General features: G+C 40.2%; 1 protein-coding gene across 1 annotated transcript; it reads left to right on the top strand.

Moving 5' to 3' along the window:
• The first annotated feature begins 11,540 nt into the window (after positions 1-11,540).
• sla1a (Src like adaptor 1a) lies at positions 11,541-18,073 on the top strand. Its single transcript, XM_064348330.1, has 7 exons — positions 11,541-11,787; positions 12,956-13,049; positions 15,575-15,661; positions 15,768-15,871; positions 16,380-16,511; positions 17,056-17,185; positions 17,392-18,073. The coding sequence occupies exons 1-7, from the start codon at positions 11,715-11,717 to the stop codon at positions 17,564-17,566; spliced, it is 795 nt and encodes a 264-aa protein (XP_064204400.1). The 5' UTR covers positions 11,541-11,714; the 3' UTR covers positions 17,567-18,073.
• Positions 18,074-27,347: the final 9,274 nt, after the last annotated feature.

The raw sequence follows: 27,347 nt of genomic DNA, 5'->3' as shown, positions 1-27,347 counted from the left end.
AATATTGTCGCTTGTTCTTCTCCCGAGTTTGACTAGGCATAAGTTAAGTCAATGTTCACTGCGTGAAATGAACTGTTCTTTGCTATAAATAACTGTACGAAATGAGTATCGTACCTTATCAAACCTGTGTTTTGTAGTTGTTCTAATGACCATGATATGCACTTTTGTACGTCACTGGATAAAAACATTTGCTTAATGTAAATGCAATGTCTCATTAAATTGAGTTTCCTTAAATTGTCTGGTCTACTAGTAACTGAAGTCCCATACCAGTGTGTTTGGTGCACAATACATATTTATAAAAATACAAAATGACCCACTGAAAATCTGATGGATAAAAGCTTAAATCTGTCTCTTAGCTATTTTGAAATGACCTCGTATGGAAATAAGCAGATACCCTAAGTGACTTAACACTGAAAATGTATGGTAACATGAAATGTCTGGAATTGTGAAATTGAGTTTGAATGTCTTTAGCCTAGGTGCACGTAAACTTTCGGCCTCAACTGTATATATACTGTAGCTATCAACCTCATTTTACATTGACCAATGATCAAATTGGTGGTCATTGGGATACAAAACTGATGCATCTCCTTTCAGCGTACTGTCTTTGGACGCATTTATGAATAGTTTGATTTCATTTCTCATTACATTTTCCCAACTATATTCTTCAGCCAAGTCATGCCCCTTTGTCTAATATTTCTGTATTGCCTCTTTTAGTTTAATACTTTTTTTTTGCATCAGTGATAATGCCAAGCTTGATATTTACAAGGCCTGCTTATCTATATTCTACTTTCAAATTAATTCAATGTTTGGTCAACTGATCAATCTATAAGTGAGTCCATATCTCTGAGGTCAATTGTGCTACAGGAGAGCTATCACTAATCAGAGGAGGCAGGTCATTCATTTTGTTGACTGACACACAGTACAAATACCAAACTGATACAACTTTGTTCAGGGTTCCCACAACTTTAACATCTAATTCAAGGTCTTTTCAATCACTTTCAAGGACAAGTTCCCTCAAATTCAAGGACTCAAAGCTTTTTTTTTTAGAACATAAATTGGAGTTCATCACCATCCTCACTTCAGGTTTTGCGTGTGAATGTCTAAGAATTCCCAAAAACAAAAAGTGACTTTGCAAAGTACATCAAGTAGCCAAAGGCAGTCATTGGTGGCTACTGAGCTGAAAACTGATGAGGCAGAAACTTCGCCTTAAACTGATTATTGGTCTCAACCTGTTTTCAAAATATTGAGCATTAAATCACGGATTTATGTCTACAGTGTTATAGACATCAGGATCCAAAGAATTTGCATTTCAAATCTCTGCCAGATGAAGTTATGAAAGTGGTAATATCAATTTGACAATAATAAATTATATATTTTATTATATATATATATATATCACACCTCACTTGTCAAACATATTTATTTGATTTAATTTGGTAATTATTATCCAAGATATGAATTATCAATCAAATTGCTGAATTCATTGATAGGCAGAGCAAACTGTTTGGATCAACCTTCATCAAAATGTACAACTCTCAACCAGGTGAAAATTGATTAAGTTACAACATGTATTCACGTCTAATCTAAAGCCGAGTTTGAAATACCTTAAAACAATTAACAAAGATTACAGATATGGACAGTCACACAAGAAACGAATGAGAGAAGATACCAAACGACAGCTTTTGTACCAAAGTAATCCAAAATGCAGACAATTTTGAAGTTTGTCTAACAGGCCTCACAACCGCAGACCACATGTAACCACGCCAGTCCAGGAACGCCACATCCAATTTCTTCACCTGCGGGATCGTCTGAGGCCAGCCACACGGACAGCTGATGAAACAGTTGGCTTACACAACCATAGAATTTCTGCACAATCTGTCAGAAATCACTTCAGGGAAGCTCATCTGCATGCTCGACGTCCTCACCGGGGTCTTGATTTGTCTGCAGTTCGGCGTCACAATCGACATGAGTGGGCAAGAGCTCACCTTCGATGGCCACTGGCACGATGGAGAACGGTCTCTTCACTGATGAATCACGGGTTCAGCTGTACAGGGCAGATGGCAGACAGCATGTATGGCGTCCAGTGGGTGAGCGGTCACTGTCATCATTGCTGATGTCAACGTTGTGAACAGAGTGCCCCATGGTGGTGGTGGGATGTTGGTATGGGCAGGCATGTCCTATGGGCAGAGAACTCAAGTGCATTTTATCCATGGCAATTTGAATGCACAGAGATATCGTGATGAGATCCTGAGGCCCATTGCTGTGCCATTCATCCACCGTCCTCACCTCAGCATGTTTCAGCATGACAATGCATGGCTCCATGTTGCAAGGATCTGTACACAATTTCTCGAAGCTGAAAATGTCCCAGCTCTTCCATGGCCTGCATACTCACCAGACATGTCACCCACTGAGCATTTTTGGGATGCTCTGGACCAGCGCATACGACAGCGTGTTCCAGTTCCCACCAATATCCCATAACTTTGTACAGCTATTGAAGAGGAGTGGGACAATATTCCACAGGCTACAATCAACAATTTGATCAATGTGAAGGAGATGTGTTGCGTTGCATGAGGCAAATGGTAGTCATTTTGGTAGTCAGACTGCTTTCCCAAACATCTTAGGTCTGCAGAGAGCATTCGTCACACAGGCTTAAAAGGCACAACTTCAGTATTTGTCCATTTGCCTGAGCCGTCGTCCTCCTTTTAACTTCTTTTAAGATTTAACGCTACTAGCAGAGAGCGGTTGTGCATGTAATTACGTTACACATAATTCATATGTGAAAGAAGTATGAGAATATCACATTTTGTGTGAATTGTAATGACCGGAAAATTCCTATTTGTGCATTTTGATGACAGTCGCATCGGCAGCTATCAGGTTCCTATCATATTTATTTCCACATACATATTCCCAAGACAAATCTGAAAATATATGTTTTCACACATTTGTAATACATGTCTGATCTGTGCCACATATGAGCATTTACATTACATTACAGGCATTTAGCAGACGCTCTTATCCAGAGCGACTTACACAACTTTTTTTTTTTTTTTTTTACATAGCATTTTACATTGTATCCATTTATACAGCTGGATATATACTGAAGCAATGCAGGTTAAGTACCTTGCTCAAGGGTACAACGGCAGTGTCCTTACCCGGGAATCGAACCTGCAACCTTTCGGTTACAAGTCCAGTTCCTTACCCACTGTGCTACACTCCGTCCCACAAGAGCAAAAAAACTGAATTTGGTCACTTTTGCCAGGTAGTGTAAAGAGAGCCTTAGTTATATTTTAAGTATTCTAGACCGCACACATCTCCCATACCCTGTACCAATCTAGCTGAGAGACTTGTAGGACACTTAAAGGGATTTATAGCGGTATGTGACAGTGCAGTGAATTTTCAGGATCTGACCGCATAGCCTACAGAAGATTAACTTTAACTTAATCCTTGTTAAGTTTCTTTACTCTGCATGCCATGGATATCTTTAGATTTTTGTATGTTTATGTTTTATTAAAGTTTGACATTTCAACATCTTAAGTCACGTTTTTTTTTAAATATCGATGCCTTTATTTGCTATATATTTTCCCAAAATACAAAGCCCATGTCACAGACCAGTCCAGTTATGTATCAATATAGTGAACATTAGTATGTGGGTGTGTGTGTGTATCCTTTTTTTCTGGGAAGGATAGAATATCTCCCACCCCTGAATTTGTTCCAACTCCCAGCTGTCACACAAAATTTGCACCCCTGGATGGTGGTCATACTCTCTTGGCGTGCAATTAAGCAGGTATTGGTTGGGGATGGTTCATGGCCAGAAATGCATTGGATTCAGCTGAGGTGCTTGGTGTGGAAGGTTGACTGCTTTGTGAGGTAGCTTTTGATCATCCTCCAACATTTTGAGCCATATAGAAGTGTGTGACGGACACAGCTCTAATACAGCTTCAGTCTGCTGTTTATGCTGTCATGTGATCACCTCTAGATGATAAGTGTCCTGAAGTCTGCACTAGTTTTCACTGCATGCTCCTCGATTTTGCCTGATAATGCTGTCCAGGTAAGTAGGTTGCTGATGTCCAAAGTCATGTCCTCGTGGAGCATATGTGTTGGTGTAAACCCTCCAGAGAGAATTCTGGGACATTGGAGTGATGGGACTGCCCCAGAGATATGATTGTGATTTCCATGGGCCAGAAAAGGAAAATTCAGTTTGGTATATGTGTCCAATCGGACATTTTCCTGGATGATGCATTATAAAATCTGTTGTAGGGGAAATACCCTTTTAACAACTCTCACAGGTAGGCCCCAAGGAATCCAGGGGATATAAATATAAGTTTATATAGCCTCACAAGGAGTTACCACCTATGTCAGTACTATACATGTACTCCCACATGAGCAAAGAGAATATACATATATAAAACCTCATTCAGTGACCAAATGGTGCAAAAGTCAGTTTCAATCAGTTTCAAAATTAATCAGTCTCATAAAATTAGTTAAATCATGTTTATGAATTTCAATATTAAAATAATAACCAAAAATAAAAATAAGTCCTTGGAGGCTAAAAATGGTAATAGCATTTCTCCAAATAATGATCAAAATGTTTAATAAAATATAATTTATTAAACAAACAAACACATCAAAACTAAAATCATATAGACTAAATAAAGGAAGATAATGAAAGGGACCGGAACGAGTTTAAGACTAGTTGCCGCAACTCTGCATGTCTTCCTCCCCTTAATGCCTTCGTATTGCAATGAAGAACTACCTGAGTAATAAGTAGACCTGTGGAATTAAAAGCAACTGGCTTACACTAGTTGGTTAGCCTAGTTACATCTGAGAAACGCTACAGGCTACGAGTAGCTATACTCTCTTATTTGTGTGATGTACATAAACCGATGCATGATGCAGGAAACTGACACAAGTTACCCAACACAAATACAAATATAGCTGAGGCATATCCGACAATCCCGCTGCAGTTATGCACGGCACGGCATTCAGTAGAATCCATGAATTGCGGGTCAAAATTTGCCAACGACTATGAAGACAAAGAGTATAAAACTGAAATGTAAAGTTACGATTTTAGCTAACTATTTTACAACCTAGTTGATCCACTAAATAACATTTGCACCAATAAAGCAACAAATTAATAAACAATTGTCCCACACCGCTAATTAATGTGCTATTTTTAATTAAATAAAATAGCCTATAGCCATTATATTGTTATCATTAACCCTTGTTATTATCAACGTTGTTTGCAAATTATTTAGTAGGTTAACTTGTCCAACTTATTTGCGAGCGAACAGTGTACTTGAGTAAATTGCTGTGAATCGCATAATAACAGTGTCGGTCTGTGCTAGGTTCCTGTAGGAATTCACATACAAAGCACAGTATGTCACATTTCTTTCGCTAGGAGCTATTGAATCTGAAGTCGGAATGAATCACTGCATGACTCTCGATCTCGTTCACTGGGAACTGGAGTCAGTGAACGAATACCTCTTTTCCACCAACGCGAACCTAGTTCTGGTTCTGGGCTGGTGCTAGTGCCGGTTCGCAGTTTGTTCAACATGCGAACCTCCTAAGAACCGGTTTGCTTTTCCATGGGTTAGAGGGCCACGCCATTTCGTCACTGTATACGTCTGTATGCGTCTCGGCTTTCCCAGCAACATCGTTTCCTATTAAAAAAAATACAGATAATGAACTGTCTAAATGTAAAAAACCAACTTCATACATATACATTTAGTTATATTATTACAGCCTTATTTAGTCCCTCCAGATTTTCACGATTCGGAATTTTAGGAATTCAACACATCAAAATGCCGCATTTTCCCCAACGCTGCATAATTCGTAAAAAAATTGGAGGGACTACTTATTTACTCAACTTTAAGAAAAGCAACACGCTCGGAATTATCTCATTGCGACCCATTAAATCCAATGGCGCAGACGTTGCTTCATAATTTCAAACTGCTTTCCTAACAGCTATTTTGCGTCCTGCGACTTGGGTTACAACAGTGAATATGTAGCCTACGGATTCCTAGACGTCCTGATAGCGACCACGCCGCAAGACAGGACACTTAAACTGTATGCTAGCAAATTTATGTAAAGTTCCATTCCTTTATATGGGGAGGTCGATACATGTCCCCTTAGCAACCAAAAGATAGCGCTGGACCACCTCTGACTTATTTGCCGGCACAGAAAAAACTTATATGTCTATATATATATATGCCTATTTCATATATAGTTGCAAAACAGTTTACATTTTCCTGTCTGTCGAACGAAGGTGGTCTCACTGGTCACAAAGTTTTAGTTGGTCTTGGCTTGGCCAAGTGTTGGTGCCGTTTTGGAACCAGTTTTCCTGGCCGAGATCCGGTTCTTTTGCTGTCGAAAACGGAAGAACTGGTTCGCGATTAGGCACCGGCTCCGAAACGGCCCTCAAAATGCCTTGGTGGAAAAGGGGCAGAAGAGTCAGAAGTCGGAACCAGTTACTGCATGACTCTCGTTCTCATTCGCGAGAGTCAGGACAAGAGCTGTGAAGGAACCGGTGAACCAATCCAGGAACAAAGGATTTGTGTCCCTCTATTTTTATATGGCCTATGGCAGGGGTTCCCAACCTTTTTTGGCTCAGGACCCCAATTTTAGGTCTGAAATTTTTTGTGACCCCAGCCATTTCAAATATTGACATTTCTTTGCTATTGGATACTTTTTTAATATTAAAAAGGTTTTAAAGAGTTACATATGACAGACAGTTACATTTTAGTATACAATCACTGCTAAGAGTCCAGTAAAGCAAAATATGTTGCCACTGATCGTTCATTTGAACTCACCATGTCTAATGAAATAGTTGCGGTTGCGCTCGCGTGTCGCGCTGCAGCTTATCAAAGTCAGGGGGTGCAGTCCAGAGCGCACATCTCATCTCAGCTGTCACGTCTGACCTGGACCTGGACTTTAATTTCATGCAAACAAGAGCGCTAAATCCTGCTTCGCACAAATAAGTGCTTGCGAAGGGATCCTTTCTAAAGTGAATCCACTGCCTGCTCAGCTCATCACATTTTCTTTCAAAAGGATTTTGTGTGTTGTCTTTTAAGTTTGTTTGGTTTCATACTCTCCGCACAATACCGCACAAGAGGCATTTGGGCTTTTCCTCGTTGTTCTCGATGACGCTAGTAAATCCATACTGAAGAAATGATTCGTCATATTTTCGAGACCGTTTTGAAGGTGTGTTCAGTAGCAGGTTCGCTGGACATGGATGGTGGAGCTCGATTAACAAATCGGTCCATTTTGTTAACTTGCTACCCGCGCTGCACAGGAAGGCTCACTATGAGCTGAATGCCAGTTTGCGTCAATTTATGCAAAGTTCAAGGTTCATGCTACATACCGGTAAATCAAGCCATTTATTTTTAACAGGTTTTTATGTTTTCTAGTTAAAATTGAACATTTTAAACACAAACTTGATTTAAATTAACTTAATATTTGTAAAAGAAAATTAAAAAAAAACTTTTTAATTTTTTAATTTTTTAAATGTCTTTCTATTTTCAGCTATTTTCTTGCGACACCATTTGCATATCAGGCTACCCCAAGGTTGGGAAACGCTGGTCTATGGTGTCGCTGAAAGGAACTACAACGCCCACCACTACTGGCGGGCAGCGAAGAGAGTGAGCAGCATAAAGGGGCGGCTCTTTCATAGGAGCCTACAGGAAGTACAGGAACTTAGAGTACAGTACCCAGTCACCATTCGATCATTCTCTCCAGCCGTGATGACGTGAATGAGGTGAGTCTGACCTGTTGGTTCAAAATGGATGCACAGACCCCCTGCACTATCAATTCTGAAGCATGGTGCTGTTGAGAGATCAAACATCTGTATTTCCAGCACGTAAAAGATTATAAGTTTTCATAATCAGACAGGTATTATTCATTTCAAACAGACTTCAAACTGCCGACAGTGATAACTGGTGAAACATTTCATCTATCCATTATTTATACCTGCTTATCCTGAGCAGGGTCGCGGGGAGTGCGGAGCCTATCCCAGCATGCATTGGGCAAGAGGGAGGAATACACCCTGGACAGGCCACCAATCTATCGCAGTGCACACACACTATTCACTCACACACTCATATCTATGAGCAATTTAGAGTCTCCAATTATGTCTTTGGACTGTGGGAGGAAACCGGAGTACCTGGAAGAAACCCACACGGACACGGGGAGAACATGCAAACTCCACACAGAAAGGCCCCAAGCCATGATTCGAACCCACAACCTTCTAGCTGTGAAGCAACAGTGCTACCCACTGCACCACCACGCCGGCCTGGAACATTTCAATACTACAAAATAAAAACAAGCCCAATTTTATGTACACCAACTATGAACTTTAAACAACAGCCTTATAAAATGTGTAAGGCAGGTCTGTCTGGTCTTAAAAGAAGAGGTTTTTCCTTAAAATGGCTAAATGTAAAACATAACCATTGTAATTTATTGCAGTACTGAATAAAATTAAGGCAACTGGCCTGTGACACTATTCATGGTCTAGTTTCAGATCCTAACTGCCAGTGTCGAGTGTGGTCAGTGTGGCTCCACAGGGCAGTGTGTCATTGGCTGTAGAATCACGAGTGAACGGGGGTTTCAGTTAGATGGGCTGTCCCTCTGGTAGATCAGGTATCTCCTTGAACTTTTAGTGCTATTTTAACACGGTAACGTCACAACTCAGCTTGTGGACAAAGCAGTTAAGGGAAAATGACTATGACTGTGCCCATACATAGAGATTCTGTTGTTTCCAAATGTGGCTCATGAAAGACCATTTGATTCTGCACTCAGACTTTGCAGCTTTGCAGCTTTGCAGCTTTGCAGCACTATACTTGAGTACTATATACTTCAGACAGGAACAAGACAGTTGTAGTCATTAACTTTGCTCCACTGAGGTGAAGCATAGTCCAGGATAGCTCAGTCACTCAAGTTGGAACTTATATTTTCCCAGTCATTGCTGGACATAAAAAACCTGTTTTATCTACACTATGGATGGTCATCTGCCTCAAATCAATGGAAAATATTTTTGTACCGCTATACCTGGACAAGATTAGAAGACAGATAACGTATGCAGTAACATTAAGACACCAACATGTTTGTCTTTCTATTGTAAAATGAAATGCCTGTTTGGGAGTTGGACAGAAAAACATCCCTTTCTGCAGCTCATGTGAATTGCTGCCATTGACAGTTGTGTTGTTAGGAACCGTTTGAATGGAATGTTTTATTTTTCATGAGATGGGTAATGGTTCTTTTACACAGTCAAGCACAGATGTGTACAGGATAAACAGCTCCTAGCCACCTTTTCAAGTCACCCAATCCCTACAACACTATTCAACACTTTAACTCTACCTTTGCAGGCTTGCAACTTCATAGAAAAGAAATGACTAATCTTGTTGTAATATTTTCCAAAGGCCTCTGTCAATCAGGGTCCTTGGAATCATCCAAATGCCCCCCCCCCCTTTCAAAAAGTTTGCACCATTGCAATTCATTAGTCAGCTAAGGTGTATGCGAATGTGTGCCTTATTTGTGCTTTATTTATTAAGCTAAGCTCGGGTTTGTTTCCAGCTCACCGCTGCCACTAATAAATAAAATAAAAAGTGTAACATTTTTTAATAAAGCAATAAATTCATTAAATTAATTAAATAATAACCATAACCATTTAAACCAATAACCTGAAATAACCATTTTACCATCAATACCATCAATAACTAAGAGCCAAAAAGAACCTACTCAAGCCAGGAAGTGATAGAATATTCTAGAAATGAGAGATAAATCGTTGCTGTCCGTGCTTCAAGTGCTGTCTGTGCTGTCCTTTTCACAGAAATGCATGTACTACTTGAAAATATAAGCAGTTTGCAAGAAAATACAGCTACATGGTGAAAGAGAAGAAATCTGAAACTTTAAAAAATAGAACATTTCACTGTGCCAGAAATATCTCACGCCACAATTAGAGACAGCAGGAAATGTTTACTTGTGTTGACATATAAATCTCCTCTTGAAGCTGTAATTGGTCTCTGTACAGAATGTTAATAGAGATCATTTTTAAAACTAGATGGTACTTCACATGCTTAATTGCTAATGTTACAGTTCAAAAAGACATTGGCCCCTTGGCCCTTACTGCAAAGTAGACCAGATCAAGGTCCAAATAGCAATAATATATGTATTTTGCATAAAATGCATCTTAATAAAAAATAAGTCTGGTCCATTTCCCAAAACTCAAATTCTTATGTTATGAAATTTAATATACTTGCTCATGAAAGAATGTAATATTTTTGGCGCAAAATTAACAACTCAAGCATGGAACTGAACTTCTCATAAGACTACCAGACTCCCTCTAAAAAGAACCTGTATTCACCCTCAATGTTGAGGCCCCATTTGATCTACAGTAATATCATGCATGAGCAGCTGTGGGCTCCCCCAAGCCTGAGATATTTGGGTGAATACTTCAGAAGGTACTCAGACACTTTCTGTCTTTTGCATATAAAAAGAACAAGTACTGTACACAACTTTTTTTTCATAGTTCAAAACTGTGATGCAACTACAGCAGTCTGTTACTGCAACCAATTTATCATATGACTTGGAAAACAGACAGCAGAAACCCAGTCCCATGGGTACTGGAGGTTAGTTGGTGAAATATGATGTGGTCAGCATGAAAACTACAAAGGGCAACTCATACACAGGTTGTATGAGACACTGTCACTTTTTATAAAGTAAAATGTCTGGGGTAGGTAATGCAGCAGACATCTTTAATTAAAATGAAATAACAGTGAAAAATAAAACAAATGAAGCTAAATAGTACAACCAACTTCTACTTCCTGCTGGTATCACTCTTTGTGGTTTGGTGACGCAGTGGAAGAATTATTTTAAATTATATATTTATAGCAATGTCTGATTGAAGATTGTGCGATGCAGGAAGAGATAACCAGTATAATCATTGAAACCTGCGTCTCATTGCTGTTTTGTGAAATATCTTGGTGAATATCAGCAAAGGCTGTAAAACATTTCTTTACTTGATCGATTTGGTCTCTTCCACATTCTGAACTGCAGTGTTCAGTGGCTCCTCCTGAGACATTGGGTTTTGATAAGTTTTCGCTAGCCGTTAACTAACAGTGAATGTTCTGAGCACTGGACAGGTGTATTGTGTGGGCACTCTGGTTTGCGACAGTGATGTTAATGTGCTGTGCACACACACACATGTCTTGCATATCTTCTATTCCAAATTCAAGATACGGAGGGAGAATATTAAAGTTAATACGAGTTTAGCTTTGAATAATTCTACAGATACACTACAAAAATTGTGAAGAATGTTCACCTCCCATTACCTACTTTTGTAGAACTTGTCGACATCATGCTGACACGTCTCATATGCTTTGTCTCAGTGATGTATGTTGAATTTATTAGCAGTATGTTCTGTTTTGATAATTTATAAAGTGCAAGAGAAGGAGGGGGGGATGGAAAATTGTGGTTCAGAGCAGCTCCCCACAGCTTCCCTATTCTGCAGTACTGTTTTTGAGATAACTGTTCAGTCATTAGTAGGAAGTGACAACACACGCGCACTGAGATGGCAAGAGGACTGACTGAGGGACTTGCAAAGCATCAGTGAGCTACGGCCAGTGTCTGAAGCTCACTCGAACAGTATGGACTTCTTTCAGTGTGGAAAGGATGACCGTCACTAACGCTGTCTTGGCACGAAAAGCGCTTGTTAACCTACCATGGGGAACGCTATGAAGAGTACACCAGTTGCAACCAGAAGCGAAAACAATGCCTCGACCCCTTGTCTGACAAGTAAGCAGTCACTCATTTGAAGATGGTTGTGTTTTTCTTTTTATTTACACACACAAAATTGGATTCTGTTAATCGTCTATATTAATTATCTTTTCCTAACACCTTTGGCAAAACAGAACTAAGTTTGTGTGCTAAACTTCAAAAGTGGACAGTAAATCATTCTTGAACTGTTGCATCTGGTTTAAAAATGGACTTTGCATACTGAAGTCAGATAGGAAAGCTAACTGAAAGCAGTTATTGATTGTGACTGGATGGGATTTTTAAAAGGATCTCCATTCTGTTGCCACAACAAAAAAGTGAGTATCTAACAGTAGTTTTCTGTGACACATTTGCGTGTGATAATTATTTGAAATGATCAGAAACCTATATCTGAATCAAAATTTCAGTTAACTTCACTACAAAAGTAAAGTGGTTTTATATGACCCTAATGATTGTTTGCTTGGGTATATTATAGCAAAAGTTCATGAACCTGCTTTATGAGGACTCATTGGCTTGGTTTCTGTTGTGTGTCCAAACACTTTTCATTTTCAAATACCTGTTCATTTATTCCAGACAATTTGTCATAAGTAAAGTCAAGTTCTAATGAGATGTACTTATCTCTTGTGCTTTTGATGACTACTTGATCTTTGTTTGTCTTTTTGTGTGTGTCTTTAAATTATTTCTGGGTTATTGTAATCTTTGTTCTGTGGGCTTAAAATTAGTTGCAAGATGTGCAGTTGAAGTAAATAAAAGCTGGTATGCAATGGAAAAGTAGGTCTTCATGTTTGTGTGTCCCTGTTTACTTCCTTCACACTTATCCGTGGTTAACAGCATGGTTTTAACATTTTATACTGAACAGCACATAATTATTTCTGTGTCTGTGGCAATTGGCAAAGGATTTTTGAAGGAAGATAAAGTACCTGATATTCTCTTGGGCCTACCTATAGTTTTGTAGTTGTAACCTATACTTGCTACTGTAAACAATGTTACCTATTAAATTTTAATTAATAAAGCTGTTATGCTTAAATTAATTAATTTATCAAAAGGCCTTGTATGAACAGCTTATTAAGAAGGCGAGTACTTTTGCTTCTATTGCATTAAAATAATAAATATTATGTATTTGGGAATGACTGTGATACCATTTCATCTGTTCAGTTAAATGTGTATTAACCTTTCTCTCCCTTATCAGGCAGTGAAATTTTGGTTGTGATTCATGACTACCCCTCAGCGAACATCAGTGAGCCAATCTTCAGAACCGGAGAGAAGTTGAAAGTTTTGGCTGAGTAAGTTTCTGGGGCCCCCTCTGCCCATTTACTCTTCAATATTGAGGAAATATTGGGTAGCATTGCTTTGGAATACATCTTATGTAATTTCGGTGTGAACGCGTCAGAAACGCAGGTGAAATATGGGCAGTGTATGTACTCACGGATTTGACGGCCATCCAACGAGCCTTGGTTGACAAAAGAATCAGCAAGCCCGTAGAATTAGAGCTCCCTAGGTTGTAACTTGTGTACCCTTCTGTCCTGCTCCGTTGTCTGGTATTTCGTGGAGATGCACTTTTAGTGTTTGTAAGGTTTAGTGTGGCACAGTGGGTAAGGAACTGCGCTTGTAACCGAAAGGTCGCAGGTTCAAGTCCCGGGTAAGGACACTGCCGTTGTACCCTTGAGCAAGGTACTTAACCTGCATTGCTTCAGTATATATCCAGCTGTATAAATGGATACAATGTAAAGTGATATGTAAAAAGTTGTGTAAGTCGCTCTGGATAAGAGCGTCTGCTAAATGCCTGTAATGTAATGTAATGTTTATAAGGCATTTTGATAGGCTTATCTGCAGGTGGGAATGCTCTTCGCTGTTTCGCTAAGCTAGAACCAGAAAACTTCATAGTGGAGAATAGGAGCAGACGCATATGTCCCAACAGGCTTTGCATATGAGAAAATAACAACAGTGTGAGAGAAATTATGAATGAAATTATGAAATTGCATAGTTGAAACAATATGTTTTTAGCAGAATGGGCATGTAGGTGAAGGTTGACATGATCACAGACTATAGTGTGAAGTAAATGAAGTGACCATGAGCGAGCTTAGTATTCTTATCGAACGGTATATATAATAGTCGGTATAAAGTATTAGCCATTAGAGTGGAGGGTTAACCCTCCTGTTCTGTTCATTTTTTAGGTACAGCAAAAATGTTCCCGGGTCAATCCCCATACAGGGGGGGTTTGCAAATACATGAAATTAACCATTTTCATTTAAAATGTCAATTTGACCCGCAACATAACAGGAGGGTTAAGTAACGTGAAATCTGTTGCTCTCATGTTCAGTACTAGTAGTTATAATTATGAGTGAGTCATGATTTTAAATGTAATGTTTTAATGGGGAGTTGCAGAACGTACATATGTAGTAATTGTTTGTATGTGGCTAGATAGAGAACAGGGCGAGGTAACATGAATGTCGAAACGTGGCGTTTGCTGATAAGAAGGTTTTGTACGGTAGTGAAGAAATATAGTTAGTAGAAATGGGAGAGTGGTGAACTGGTGTAACTTTTTAATAAAAGGAATACATTTGCCGTCATGAAATGCATATGGGTGGCCTTGAGTGAGTTAAAGTAATATAAGCGTAAGAAAACGTTAGTGTAAAAGAGGAAACTATCTGCCTGAGGGCGAGGCGGGATTCAATCTGTCAACCGGAGGTTTACCAGTCTGTGACTTTATTAGTGCAGCACCATGACATAGCTATGCAATGCGTGAAATATCATTAGCAAACCTGTCCGTGGTTTTAAAAAAGAACACAGGCCAGTAAGCACAGAAGAGCTCCCGTTGAATCCATATGGCTTTGCAATATTGTAGCCGGTGAATAACTGATCGTGCAGACGGTACGTCATAATGCAGTGTATACGTTCGATGAACGGCGGGTAGATATGGTGCAAATGCAATAATTGAGAAGTAGTAGACAATTATTAGTGAGGGTAAAAGCAGGTTAAAGAAACATGTTCCTAGATGGGCTTGAACCTAGGACCCCATGTTTCTAAGACTGTAACCTTGCCCACTAGACCACAGCAGACTAACCGTTTAACCTGGAAATGTTTCAGAATAAAAAGGTATGGGTATTTTGCGTGTGTATACAAGTTTTTGATTGTGTCGTGTAGGTGATTTGGCTGGTGTCGGTAAAATGTCCAATGGGGAGACATGTTGTTAGTGGGATTGGCGGCAGGAAAAATAAGAATGAGAAGAAGAAGAAGAAGAAGAAGAAAAAGAATGAGAAGAAGAAGAAGGAGAAAACGCAAAATCCCTTTAGTTTGGGGCTTTATTGTGTGGGCATGTGAAGTTGTTTATGAATTCTGTCTGTTGAAATGGGGTGAGAATGTACAGAATTTAATGTTTTTAAGGGCTGAGTGTCTGTGGCTGTTGTGGTTATTTCTGTGGGGAACCCTGAAAAGTGCCAAACTCTCTGTGCTGTATAGGGATGGGGCATGCCCCCGCCAAGGCGTAACATACCTGCCATCTCAATAAAGCAGCGTTTCACACCTCTTGCCTCATGCAACTAATGCATTATTTTTAGCAAGTTCAACCAAGCATTTTTTTTGGGCTAGTTTCTTTTACAGTGAACAGCACGATGTTTCCTTTTAACAAAAAAGCTCAAAATGTCACTTTCCAAGCATCCAAAACAACCCAAATTTTAATATTTAATCTAATGCGCTGCAGAAAAATGCTTGACCCATATAAGAACTAGTATGCAATTTCAGTGTTTAAAGAGGTTTTCAAATTGATTGAAGGTTGATAAATTGTCCTTTGTCTCTGTTTGATTCTCAGAGAAGGACCATGGTGGAAAGTATGTTCGGTTCAGACCGCAGTTGAAAACTACATTCCAAATGACCACATAGCAAAAGTCTACCACGGGTGAGTGCAGTACAGTTCTCAGTCTTCTTGGCCAGTTAATTTCTACAGTGTTTAGCCTCTAATGAGGTGTTGAGTTTTTGGAAATGCATCTCTTTTGCATATTTAGCTGGCTGTTTGAGGGGGTGGCCCGACAGAAGGCCGAAGAGCTACTGCGTCTGCCAGGAAATGTAGTCGGGTCTTTCATGATACGAGATAGCACAAAGAAACGAGGTGAGTGAATGATGAATTTGTGTCATAAAACATGTACAAACTGTGGGTCCACAGCTAAAGAACTAGCTGGACACCACAGTCCAGAACCAATTCTTTACCGTGTCACTGCTGATTTTGGTTGGAGTATACTGTGAAGATCACCATTGGCCTTAGCACTGCCCAGGAAGGGCAGGATTTAGTGGGAAGGGTGTTCCCCTCCTCATTGCAAAATAGCAGCTGCTCTTGTTAATAAGGCACTTGCAGGGAATTAAAGAAGAGACTTGAAGTTGTAGGTGACAATGGGCATGAAGTTATGATTTTAGCCTTCCAGACTGGGAGAACATTACAAATAAAGGATTACAAAGCATGAATAAAGTAACTCATGGAATCAGGAATTAAGAATTAAGAATATGTATCACCTGAAATTCTTTCCTGTGCAACTTAGATGTCAGTTGCGTATAATAAAAGTATTAAAGATTAGTATGCCTAATTTCCTTGCTGGTCTAACTCCCTGTAATTACTCCTGCAGGTGACTACTCTCTGTCAGTCAGGCACAGATCAGTGATGCATTATCGTATCTGTCGTCTTCCAAACAACTGGTATTATATCTCCCCCCGTCTCACTTTCCAATGCCTAGAGGAGCTCGTTGATCACTATTCTGGTAAGTTACGAAGTGCAAGACTGAAAAGACAGGTGTCCCTCATAAGCCAGGCAGTCTGCATACCATAAGCTAAAATACAGAACAATTCTGACACACTAGTCAAATTGTCTCAGACTAGCTGCATACGTCGAAGACAATTTCCTCATCTTAAGCTGACTGCTGAAATTTACACGATTGCATCTTCCCTGACTCCTACGTTGGCTTGGCATTGAAATGAAGAAGAGCACTCCAAGTGAAAATAGAAGCTGAAAATATTTGCGGTTACAGTATTTCAGGAGCTCTTGTCGGCCATTCTGGCTTTCTTGACTAGAAACAGCACTGAGAATCACACGCCAGGCAAGGAGAGAGAGGAAGTGAGAGGCTCACGTGACCATTAATGTTGCAAATTAGATTGTGTGTGTGTATGTGTCTATGTGTGTGTTTGTGTGTGTGTGCGTGTGTCTGTGTGTACTCCTGTGTGTGTTTAGGTGTGTATGTGCACGTGTGTGTGTGTGTGTGTGTGTGGGGTGCCAGTGCCCTGTGTAAAGTACAGTCTTTTCCTCAGACATTGCAGATGGCCTATGCTGTGTTCTCACTACCCCCTGTCTGGCCTTACCCGCCAATCCTGGAAACTTGACTTCCCCAGAACCCACGGTGGTAATGCGCCACCACCTTGACTGGAGCAGCGTGGACAGGTATCACCCCAGCCGACACCTGCCCAATGGCATAGCTCCTTTTGGGTTCATGCCACACCTCAGAAATATATAGAGTTTTCAATTAAGCAAATATACTGTATGTCTATATAATCTCTTGGCCTATGACAGTAACATGCTGCTGTGTGTGTGTGTGTGTGTGTGTGTGTGTGTGTGTGTGGATTGTGTTATCATCTTCTAACTCACAGAACTCAAGGCAACTCCCAGTTAAGCTTTGGGGTACGGCACAGCATGGCCAACTACCTGTCTCTTGCTGGATCTGAGGACGCCTGGCAGGGCAAGAGCAAACGCAAAAAGAAAAGTAAATCTATTTATGTAATGCCAAACTATGAGTTCAACAGCCTGTCTATGGAAGAGGACTGAACCCACTGGCGAGTTAAACTCGCCAACAAACGATGCTGTGCAGCACTGCTGTGGCATGTTGCATGTTTGTGTAGGATCTGGACTGCATTTCCCATCAGCATCTCAACAAGAAAAAAAAAAATGGCATGTTAACTCATCCCTCAAGTTTAGCAGCTGTATCTCTCTTTTTAAGAATCACAGTTTTTGCTTGCATGATTGGAAAATACTTTTTTTCCCCTCAGCTTACAACTAAATTTTCAGACAAAATGGTGGAGCTGCACTGCTCTTATTTGCAATGTAGTGTAAATGTAGAGTAACATTTTAATTATGTTTATATATATATTAATATGTTTGTCTAGTTTGCTTTATCTACTGAACATTACCTTCTGTGCTCTCATCCTGAAAGCTGGGCAGATGTCAGGTTTTGCAGACATTTTCTGAATAGCTGGATGAATGTAACATACAGAGACAGCACTTTACAGTAAAATATGAATCTATGTATATAATAAAGGTGTCTTGAGTACAAAACGGATGCATTCTGGCATGTAACTGAAAACAACCTCAAACACCGAGTTGGCTTTTTATTGTTTGTTCTTTTAAATGTAACAACCAGTGTGAGCAAATATTCACATCCACAATTAGTGAGGTTAGTGACTGACAGTGGTTTAAGGTTTCAGCTGGTGCTGCTGCCGCGAGAGATCTATCCGGCAGAGGTAAATTTGCACCACCACCAAATGGCAAATATGAGCACCCAAAAGCCTGAAATCTGACCATTTTAACAATTTGACCACAGGACTCACAAACCAACTAGAACAGCGGCGGGACTCTCAAACAAACTAGAACAGTGACTTTGTTGTCAAATTACAGCTGCTCTTATTTTAACCGGAAAGGTTAAAAATATAAAAATAAAATATATTTTAGTAACAAGCTGTAAATGGGGACATGCTTGTTACCCATAACATTTTTGTGTGTGTTTGAGTGAAATGTACGTCTATAAATGGTTAACACAACATAGCATAATGCCGAGAACAGGCCATTCAGCCTAACAATGCATGCCATTTTCCTGACTAAAGAAGTGTTCTGATTACCCACAGATTAGATAATATCTAACACTGTATCAAGCCTAGTCTTGAAAATCCCAAAAGTTTCTGCCTCTACTACCAGACCTGGCAGGCTATTCCACTCACTGACTACTCCCTGCGTGCAAAAGGTTTTCCTAATGTCTATATGGCATTTACCTTTTGCTAATTTTCATTTATGTCCCCTCGTTTTACTAACAGAACTCAACCTGAAGAATCTCTTGTAGTTCACTTTATTTATCACCTTTAGGAATTTTAAAGCCTCAATCAAATCACCCTGAGTCTCATTTTACTAAACTTGAAGAGGTTAAGCATCTTAAGTCTTTCCTCATAGCTTTTATCTTTCATACCAGGTCATAGTGGTCAGACTGTGAAATTTAACAAGTCAGATAATTTTGAGCACAGTCTCCAGGCTAATGTCATCCATGTTAGTTTCACTTAGGATGTAGGGGAAAGTCAGTATAAATGTAACACATCATAAATGTTACACGGTCAATAACTTTTTGTACACTGCTGCTACAGTGGCCATTTGAGGATTGAATATGCTATATGCAATTCAGTCGTATACCAAGTGCTTAATGGAAAAGAAACAGCCACATGCTTACGTGTGTGTATTATAACCACAGCCAGGTTGGTCTGTATAAATGGAAATAATTCAGAAGTGACAATATATTGCATGTAACTTGCTGATAGACTTGTTTGTGTAAGGGGGACCCACAGAACTCAGGGGTTTGTAATCAGGCAAAACACATCTAAATGACAACTGTTCATGAAGTTATATAAACACTTGCAAACCAAACTGCTCTTATTGTTTCAGCAAATGGCACATTTTCCCAAAGCCAATATGAGCTGAATCAGTGAAAAGCGAAAAGATAAAGACTTGGAATAATGGCTAGCTGTCCAATGGCAATATTGCTATTGCAGACGATACACATCCCAGATCGGTGGTTACCTTATATTTAAAAATATGCACGTGAAACGGTTCGAGCCATTTCCAGCCTGCATGACAGTCATGCTTGATGTCAGGTGACTTTTTGCCCTAGATGCTCTATGGCAGGGGTGCTCACACTTTTTCAGCATGCGAGCTACTTATAAAATGACCAAGTCAAAATGATCTACCCACTACAAAAATGCGAAACATATATTTATTTACAAATATATTGAGGATTCTTTATATGTACAATGTATGTTGATGTACCTTGCATAACCGCATGAGCCAATATTACACAACACAACATAATTAACTATGTACATTTTTTTGTCATTACCTGAGTTTACTGTTTAATGTTCATCAGTCATGGTGGAACGGTACTTGGACTTAATGATCTTCATGTGGGAAAAGGCTGACTCACATAAATAAGTGGAGCCGAATAATGCAGTCAAGGAGGTAGCACATTTCCTCATGTTGGGGTACTTTACCTCTGTGAGTAAGTTCCAGAACTGTCCATGAGCTCTGGACTTCAGCTCAATGTCGGCTTGTAGTGTCAAAATCTCATCTTCCACTCCAGAAGAGTTCAGGTGAAACAGTGTTGCAATTTTTGATGCCAGTGAATCAACATCAGCATCTTCCCGAAAAGGATAGCACATGAATGTAGCGACTGGCTCGAGCAAAGAAAAGTCTTGAAAGCGTTTGTCAAACTCTGACAGACAATTGTCAATCTGCTCTGTGTAGCGTGCACTGTCAAGTTGCACACAGGCCTTCCCTTGCATCTCCAGCTCTGACACCAGGTTCTGGAAGTTTGCCAAATCATGGCGCTGCAGCTTTGAGGAGAGATGTTGCATCTTTCGTTTGAAAGCATTAACTGAGCTGATCATATTGACCACTGTTTTGTCTTTTCCTTGCAGCTCTAGATTAAGGTCATTCAACATGTTTGTCAGATCGGTTAAAAATGACAAGTCTAACAGCCACTGACCGTCATTTAGTTGCTTGTATTCTGCATGTCCAGCTACACGGAAAAACTCCTTAATCTCCGGACAGAGCTCTCGAAATCTTTGCAGGAATTTCCCTCGACTAAGCCATCTCACGTCAGTGTGTAGCAACAACTCAGAATGGTCGCAGTCAGCCTTCTCCAGATGTGCACGAAATAACCGTCTTTGAAGAGATCTGGCTCGAATAGAACAGGCGATCTTCGTTGCCACATCCATGATCTCTTTCATGTTGAGCATTTTAGCGCATAACGCTTGTTGGTGGATTATGCAATGGTAATTCAGGAAGTCTGGGAAAGCATCGTCCTGCTTGCACTTGGCAATGAATCCATTCACGCGGCCAACCATCGCGGGTGCTCCATCCGTAGTGATAGACACCAATTTGTACACCGGGAGCTGGGTTTTCTCGATAAAGTTTTTGAACGACTGAAATATGTCCTCTCCTCGCGTCTGTTCTTTCATGGGCAGTACTGTTAATAGCTCCTCTTTTGCAGTGATATCACTAAACACCATACAAATGAAAATGCACATCTGGGCCGTGTCACTCACGTCCGTAGATTCGTCCAACTGCAGTGAGAAACACTCGCAATCTCCGATGTCCTTCCACATTTGCTGGGTTAAATCCTCATCTATGGCTTCACAGCGCCGTGTAACTGTACTTCTTGACAGCTGGAGAGCTTTGATCGAAGATAATATTTCTGCCTTATTTTTAAAGTCCCGGAACAATGAGTCAGCTGCTTCAACGAATGCCTCTTTTACCATCTCTCCGTCTTGGAAGGACTTCTTGTTATTAACGATGATGTGACTCACCCGGAACGATGCTTCGGTGGCGGCTTTCGCTTTTGAAGTATGTTGTGCGAAAAATGACTGCTGTCCGGACAACTGGGATTTTAGTTCCTTCACCTTTCTCTTTCTCAGCTCGCTTTTCGGTGGGAAGTCGGTGTCGTATTTTCCATGAACAGTCCGAAAATGCCGCTCCACATTTCCCTTCTTTGGTATTGCGATGGTAGACTGGCAGATGAGGCAAACGCACTTCGAAAATGTCATCGTGAAAAAAAAGTCCTCCTCCCATTCCGTATGAAAGTGATAAGTTTTTGTCTTCTTACTTGGTCCAGCTCCCCCACTCATTTTTATATGCTTTCTTAAGTGTAAGAGAAAAACCCGAGGGCTAAAAATTGGAGGTAACTTGCTGACTAGCTTGTTAGTTTTGCTGCACTTGGCGCCGTTGTTTGCGCATGCGCAGTGACCTAAGTGTCAGAAAAATTCAGATGTCATCTAACTGGCTGCCCTATATCAATCAAGTGACGGGATATTCATTTAGCTAGCTAGCTAACGTTAGCTAGCTAGGAGGTTTGCTTTCATAAGGCAATGTTATCGATAACGTTAGCTTGCTAGTTTGCTTTTATGAGGACGTTATAGTTGTGCTTTTATCTTAACTTGGCTAGCTAGATAGCAAAAATTATAATCGGATATAAGTCAACGTCCTTACCTTAGCTATCTATCGATACTTGATATACTACTAAGCTAGCTAGCTTGTGAAAATTCAGTCTCCCAAAGAGAGCGCGTAGCATGGGGGTAGCTATGGTAACGGGGCACGGTCTGTCAATCATAGCTAACTGACAGTTCTCATTACCAGACGGTTCGGGTGAATTTTTATAGTGGGAAATTTAGGCTTAGAAAAATATGTTTTAAAGTACATTGAAATGACTGAAGAATAAAAAAATTGCGCACATTTCTTTTGTTGTTGCCTAAAGACAACTGGGAAGAGTCACGTTCAACCACCATGGTACTCCTTTAATGTCATGCGATCTACCAATACTACCTTTGCGATCGACTGGTAGATCGCGATCGACGTATTGAGCACCCCTGCTCTATGGTATTTTAGTTGTCGAACCCCAAAAATCATTTTTAGAGAAGTCCATTGTAAGCTCTTCTACCGGCATCACAGTTTACCTACAAACACAATGTTCAAGAAAGTGGATCTTGTACAAGTAACAAAAAGCAACTGCAGGATCACTTACTGTGGTTTGAATGATTAAAGGACATTGGTAGGCAATATGTCATAGGCCTGACCAGAGAATGTTTTTTCATAATTCAGCAGCTGAAACTACATTTATCCAAGATAATAGGGGGGGAAAAATACTCAGACACTATTTGGATTAGACCAACCAAATTTTAGTATATACAACCTGCATATGGGGGGCGACATAGCTCAGGAGTTAAGACCGATTGTCTGGCAGTCGGAGGGTTGCCGGTTCAAACCCCGCCCTGGGCGTGTTGAAGTGTCCTTGAGCAAGACACCTAACCCCCAACTGCTCTGGTGAATGAGAGGCATCAATTGTAAAGCGCTTTGGATAAACACGCTATATAAATGCAGTCCATTTACATTTACCTGTCTACTAATTACCCATACCATTTAAAGATGATCACATATGACATAGTTCACAATATTTATTTCAATGGAAGAAGTCAGAAGTTGAAACTGACCCTGGGGACAGTTGCAACACGATCCAGGGATAGTTGCAGCATGTTAAAAACACACTCACTTATAACGTTTCCTTTCAGTCTCAATGGGTATTCTGAAACTATGTATTGTTTTACAAAAATATGATAGTATTTCCATGAAAATAACAGTTATTGAGTTTTGTTTGTTTTATGTGTGGAACGTAGGCCAACCTTATGTCAATGTGCAGATGCATGCTAGGTATGCCATTCATTATCTTTCCATATTCCAATGTTAGACAGGAAGAATGGAACATTTTCTAATGTAACAAACATGTTCAAACCGTTACTGAATATTTAATCCAGTACAAAACTACAAGGCTGACCAACAAACCTCATCTAAAATCATCAGATAACTCTTAAAATAATTTAAATTTCATTATAATTTCATTTATAACTTTAGAACTAATTTCTTCTTATTTTGGGAGCTTGTCTGATCCCTCGCCTGCCAGTTTCTCTCATTCTTGCAAAATCTTTACACAGTTGTGTGACAAATGGCAACATCCTTTGCCACCGTCCTGACTGTCTTGCCTTCACCACATTTAATGCCCTTTCCAAAATATTTAGGGGGACCCTTCTGTCAGTTATCCTTTCCCTCACTTGTGGCATACTGAAAACAAACAGAATGCAATTTTTACTTTTAGATGTGTGTTTATTCAGTGTATAATACGGACCATTACACCACTTTCAGTAAAAGAAAACAAAAAACATTGGCTTACACGAGAAGAGAAATTTTAATATTTGAGTGAGCTGTACTTTTTTTTTTTTAAAACTGTGTATTAAGACACTTATACTATTGATTTCTTCATTAGAAAAAGCATGACCTAATGTCCTTTTTGTTGTTGTTGTGCGGTCTGTTTTGATATGGCTGCTTAGCTTGGGGACAGTTGCAACAACATGTTGCAACTGTCCCAAACCCCAACAGCCATGACAAAACCTCATGTGCTAACTAGACATCAAAACCTTGACACACTCCAAAACAAGGTTTTGTCGATAAATAGAGAAGTAGAGTTCTAGCTTGGCTTCTTCCTTTCTGTTGGGGGGAATGACCTCACTCTAGCATGTTTCTGATTGGAGGAATAAGACTTGTTACAACTGTCTCTTGTTTCCCCTATCCCCACTCTCCCATACCAATAAAATATTGTCAGGTTGGAAAGCCATGGAGGAGCAGTGTGTACATTTAAAGAAATACCTTGTTTGTAAATACAGAGGAACCCCATTATGATGTGCCCAGTTATAACATGAATTCTGATATAACATGATCACAGCATGCACCACACAGTTGCCAAATTCTAAGCCTCATAATCCACAGATCTGCTTCTGTGGGACGTGTACTATGATGAGATAATCTCTGGGCTTCAGTTAAAAGAGGGAAATTTGGCTTGTGACTACAGGCACAGCGCTATACCAGTGGTTTATGCCAATGCAATCCAAAGGAATAACGATATGAAGTTGTGCGGCGGTTTTAGTATTGGACACAGTGATTTTTAATGACCCAGATATTCCACATGATGGCAATCCAGGGAACCCAACTATCATGTTAAATCCATACATTTGTCAAAGCGTAAAGTATTTTGCAAAAGAATATATCATTGTGTATGGATCAGTGCAGACACTGGATAGATTTCAATACTTTAAAAGCACGTTAAAACACACATTAAAAGTTATTACATGATGTTAGCCACATACTGTTTTGCAACAATGGAAACACAGTTTCTGCTGTGGGCCTGCCTGTCCTGGTGTTAAACGTGCTCCTAATTTTGATGTCTTTGCAGATGGCCAGCTGAACAGGCAGACCGGAAATGAGTTAGCACACACTGACCTTGCTGTTAGTTTGACCTCATTATGTAGAAGAACAGTTTACTCTGACATATGCTGGCAACCACCTCCGTCACATTTCTCTGCAAAAGCATCTTTGCTCTGGCATTCCCAAATGTGTAACATTGTTCTGGTTAGCTGTGTTTGGCTGCAAAGGGCTGTGTAGTTGATTTTGTTCTCACACAGGGCAGTCACAGTGTCACACACGGTTGTGGCGCAATCCTTATTGACTGTGACGATGATAAAAAAGCAGAACAAGCTGAAGCAGTAGCAAGACTGAGAGGGCCTGAGATATGTTTTTTTGATAAACACTGGACATGAAGTGCACATGTGGCAGTTGTTGCACCCAGACCTCCTGCAGTCTTAGGCCCTGTCCACACGTATACGTTTTTCTGAAAACATTTTGGCCTCCCGTCCACACGAAAACGGCATTTTAGGTCACTGAAAACAAAGCTTTTTGAAAACGCCTTCCAAGGTGGAGATTTTTCAAAACTCCGGTTTCCCTGTCTTCGTGTGGACAAGAAAACCGGAGCTTTGTGAAAACGATGACGTCATGACGTCAACTCGCACATGAGTTACCATGGCAATTGGTATATTGCGCATGCGGCAATCGTTTTAGCGTTTGCCTGTGGACGGAGATATTTTTTTAACACATGTGTGGATAGGATTTTTTTTTTTAACAGAGGGGGAAAAACTACGTTTTCAGAAAAATCCGTATACGCGTGGACAGGGCCTTAGCCACACACCAGTCAGTGATGTTGCACATGTGCGTGCACACAAACACACACACACACACACACACACACACACACATTACATTTATTTGGCAGACGCTTTTATCCAAAATGACATAAAATAAGTGCATACTGAGGGTCATTGGGACAACTACAAAACCCAGGTCCGATAAGGAACAATACTTATTTTGTAACAGTTATTCATAGCCATGAACACATTAACTCTGGTTAACACAGTAAGCATTGGCTAGGTCAGAGAGTAATGTTAAGTCAAACTAGGAGGCATGACAAAAGGCTGCACACGCTCTGTCCCTTCAGCTAAGGGTTCTCGTGTTCTGCTGTTTTGTTTTTCCTGAAACACGTGTTTAGTCTGGAGCTGATGCAGGAGGCACAGGACAGCATATCTCACTCACTGTGCTCATGTCACCATGCTGTTCTGAGAAGCAGAATGGGTCATTAGAGCCTCTCTATACCCGTTTAAGTAATCACACTCTGTCTAGGCTACAGCTGTTCCATTCAGCCGCAGAGTTTTGTTTAAGAGTAGTAAAAGGATGCATATCATATTGCCATAATTTTTTGCCAAACTCCACTGGCTTTGTCAGGGGTTGTAGTGGTAAGACCCAAGCGCAGAGTAAGAACACAGGAGACACAAAAGGTAATTATCAAACAAAGAAAACAAAACAGGGAACCAAAATGACGCAACGGGCAAAACCAAAAAACTCAAAAATCCTTGTAACAGGTAACACGCAGAAGCACTCAAAACACTTCAAAAACACTTGAACAAGGAAACACGCAGAGGACTCGAAATACTCGAAACGTAGGGAACTAGAAAAAATCATGGATACACAAAGAGGGAAGACAACAATAAGATCCAGTACCCGAGTCAGGCAAACAAAGAACTTAAATCCACAGGGGGCTAACAAGAGTCAGGAGAACACAATGCACAATCAACAGAATAACGAGACACAGGTGAAAACAATAAAACAATCAAACACGGGAGAAAGCAATCAGACCAATGAACACGAGAAGTGGTGAAATGCCCCAGAAAGGGCATAACCGTGACAGGCTTCCTGTTATATTGATTTTAAAAAATTATTGAATACTTTTAAAGCTTTGCATGGCCTAGCACCTATCTATATTTCGAGGCATTTAGTGCCATACAGTTGAGGGAGATTGCTCAGATCCTCACAGAGTGATCTTTTTTACTGTCCTGTGCTCCAGACAGTTGAGGCAGCGACTGTTCAAGGCGCCGGAGTGATTTTCAGAGGGTTGAACAGGCGCTGGCCAACTGGAGCCGGCACCGCCATCATGCTTTGTACCATGCAATGGATTATGGGTTATCAGAATGTTGTTCTGAAAGGAAACACTGGCCTGATGCTAGGACCTGTTGATGTGATCTAACAGGAAAAGGCAGTCCCTCACCCCCCTCAATTACAAACAGGGTGACCTCTGAGCCTGGCTTCTATTTAATCACCATGGTAAAGGCTGCGAAGATCTGAAAGACAGGCAGGAAGTGCATTGTTTACCATTTAGAGCACACTTTCCCCTCTTAAATCAAATATGTCCTACAGAGGCATTCCATCAGTTCTTGGGAAAAAAAACCCCAGATTGAGCCAGAACTGATTATGAAAAGGGATGGAAAATACTGTATTTCAAATACATGTATTTCAATTATGTATTTTATATACTTATTTTGTATGTAACATTGATTGATAACCTCCCATTTCTATGGTTTATACATCT

The sequence above is a fragment of the Anguilla rostrata genome, chromosome 8 (assembly GCF_018555375.3).
Source record: "Anguilla rostrata isolate EN2019 chromosome 8, ASM1855537v3, whole genome shotgun sequence".
In the NCBI taxonomy this organism is placed as follows: domain Eukaryota; kingdom Metazoa; phylum Chordata; class Actinopteri; order Anguilliformes; family Anguillidae; genus Anguilla; species Anguilla rostrata.
Note: the sequence above shows the minus strand (reverse complement) of the source record. Positions and strands in the feature narration are given on the sequence as shown.

Bases quoted from the DNA above. Each gene is read 5' to 3' on its own strand.
- sla1a (XM_064348330.1), top strand. From the start codon at position 11,715: ATGGGGAACGCTATGAAGAGTACACCAGTTGCAACCAGAAGCGAAAAC. The intron at 11,788-12,955 runs GTAAGCAGTCAC...CTCCCTTATCAG, and splicing joins CTCGACCCCTTGTCTGACAA to GCAGTGAAATTTTGGTTGTG. The intron at 17,186-17,391 runs GTATCACCCCAG...TCTAACTCACAG, and splicing joins GACTGGAGCAGCGTGGACAG to AACTCAAGGCAACTCCCAGT.